Consider the following 1557-nt stretch of genomic DNA (forward strand, 5'->3'; position numbering starts at 1 on the left):
TTGATAGCTCCAATAATAAATTACCACCACTAGCAAATAGTAATTTCATATATATATATATATATATATATATATAAAATTTGCCATGCCATGTTCAGCATTTTGTTCAACCCAACTCCATCCGACTTTTTCTAATGTGAATTTAGTTCAAGACGGAACTGGCTCGTAGAAAATACCCGTCTTTGTGTCCGCGTTGGGCACTTGGGTTGCACCCATCACCAAACCCCCCACCGGCCGTTAGATACTCCCAGTCCCAGCGCAGTTTGAAGCCGTTCGAAAGCCTAACGTCCTAGTGAGACCTTTTGTTTTTTTTTGTTTTGGTACGGGGTGAGCCCTTCACGCTCTCCCCTTTATAAGCTTTTCTCTCCGCCCCATCCAAGCCCTAGCGCTGGTGTGGGAGGGCGAGCGAGCGAGCCTGTGAGCCCAAACCCTAACCCTAGCCACCGAGGAAGAGGGAAGCCGCTACCGCCGCTGTTGTCGGAGAGATCGGAGATGGGTCGCGTTAGGACCAAGACTGTGAAGAAATCCTCTCGCCAGGTGATCGAGAGGTATTACTCTCGGATGACCCTGGACTTCCACACCAACAAGAAGATCCTTGAGGAGGTGGCGATCATTCCCTCGAAGCGGCTTCGGAACAAGATCGCTGGGTTCTCGACCCACCTGATGCGCCGGATCCAGCGCGGCCCCGTGCGCGGTATCTCCCTCAAGCTCCAGGAGGAGGAGCGCGAGCGCCGTATGGACTTCGTCCCCGACGAGTCTGCCATCAAGGTCGACCATATCGAGGTCGACAAGGAGACCATAGAGATGCTCGCCTCCCTCGGCATGGCCGACCTCCCCGGCGTCGAGAAGCAGGCCGAAGCCCCCGCCATGCCTGTCTACTCCGGCCGTCCCGGCGGCTACGGAGGCCGGAGGCTCTAAATTTCGGGGAGTTTTTATGGTAGATTTAGGTGGGAAGTGTGGGAGGTGGGGAGATCTTGGTAAAAGTCTCTCTCTTTCTTTCTCTTTTCTTCAGTATATCTTCAAAAGTTTTGAACTTGGTGCGGATATTTCCTTTTGTCGGCTTTGTTTTAAGTTCTCGCTGGACTTGAATGATGGAGAGATAATAGTTTGATCACTGTTTGTTTAATTTGGATTTCTTATTCTTGGCTGTTGTTGAAAATTCGTCTAATTTGGTGCTGGAGGTTATGTTCTATGTCGTTTCGATGTGCTCTCTCCCCCCCTTTGTTTCTCTCTCTTCAATTGTTAATATTCTGGCGTGTGAATCGATTTCTGACATGCTTATTCCATGTAAAATCCTAAAGCATTGAACTTAAAAGGATGCTATATAAGATTTCTTCAGAGGCTTATTTCGTTGGATTCTAAGACTAGTTATCTGGTTCTTCATATAAAGAGTTTGGATTATTTTAATTTTTATTGCTTCTATATTTCTAAGCATGCTAGGTTGTTGTACATAAATTTGTGCTGGCTGCTGTTGCTGTTGGTTGCCTGCTCCATTTGATGACATGCGAATGGTAGTCATCACATTTTGATCAAACTCTTTTGGGTTTGTTAGCATCG

General features: G+C 47.3%; 1 protein-coding gene across 1 annotated transcript; it reads left to right on the plus strand.

Annotated features, from left to right (window-relative positions):
- Positions 1-334: 334 nt before the first annotated feature.
- On the plus strand, positions 335-1126 carry LOC103696785 (small ribosomal subunit protein eS17-like). The gene has a single exon (XM_008778502.6). It carries the CDS (start codon positions 493-495, stop codon positions 916-918), a length of 426 nt encoding a protein of 141 aa, XP_008776724.1. The 5' UTR covers positions 335-492; the 3' UTR covers positions 919-1126.
- The last annotated feature ends 431 nt before the right edge of the window (positions 1127-1557 follow it).

This window comes from Phoenix dactylifera, chromosome 3 (genome assembly GCF_051530095.1).
Source record: "Phoenix dactylifera cultivar Ajwa chromosome 3, Ajwa_hap1_PhDact_Kaust_v1.1, whole genome shotgun sequence".
NCBI classification, from domain to species: Eukaryota; Viridiplantae; Streptophyta; class Magnoliopsida; order Arecales; family Arecaceae; genus Phoenix; species Phoenix dactylifera.

Coding starts and splice junctions, on each gene's coding strand:
- LOC103696785 (XM_008778502.6), top strand. CDS start 493: ATGGGTCGCGTTAGGACCAAGACTGTGAAGAAATCCTCTCGCCAGGTG.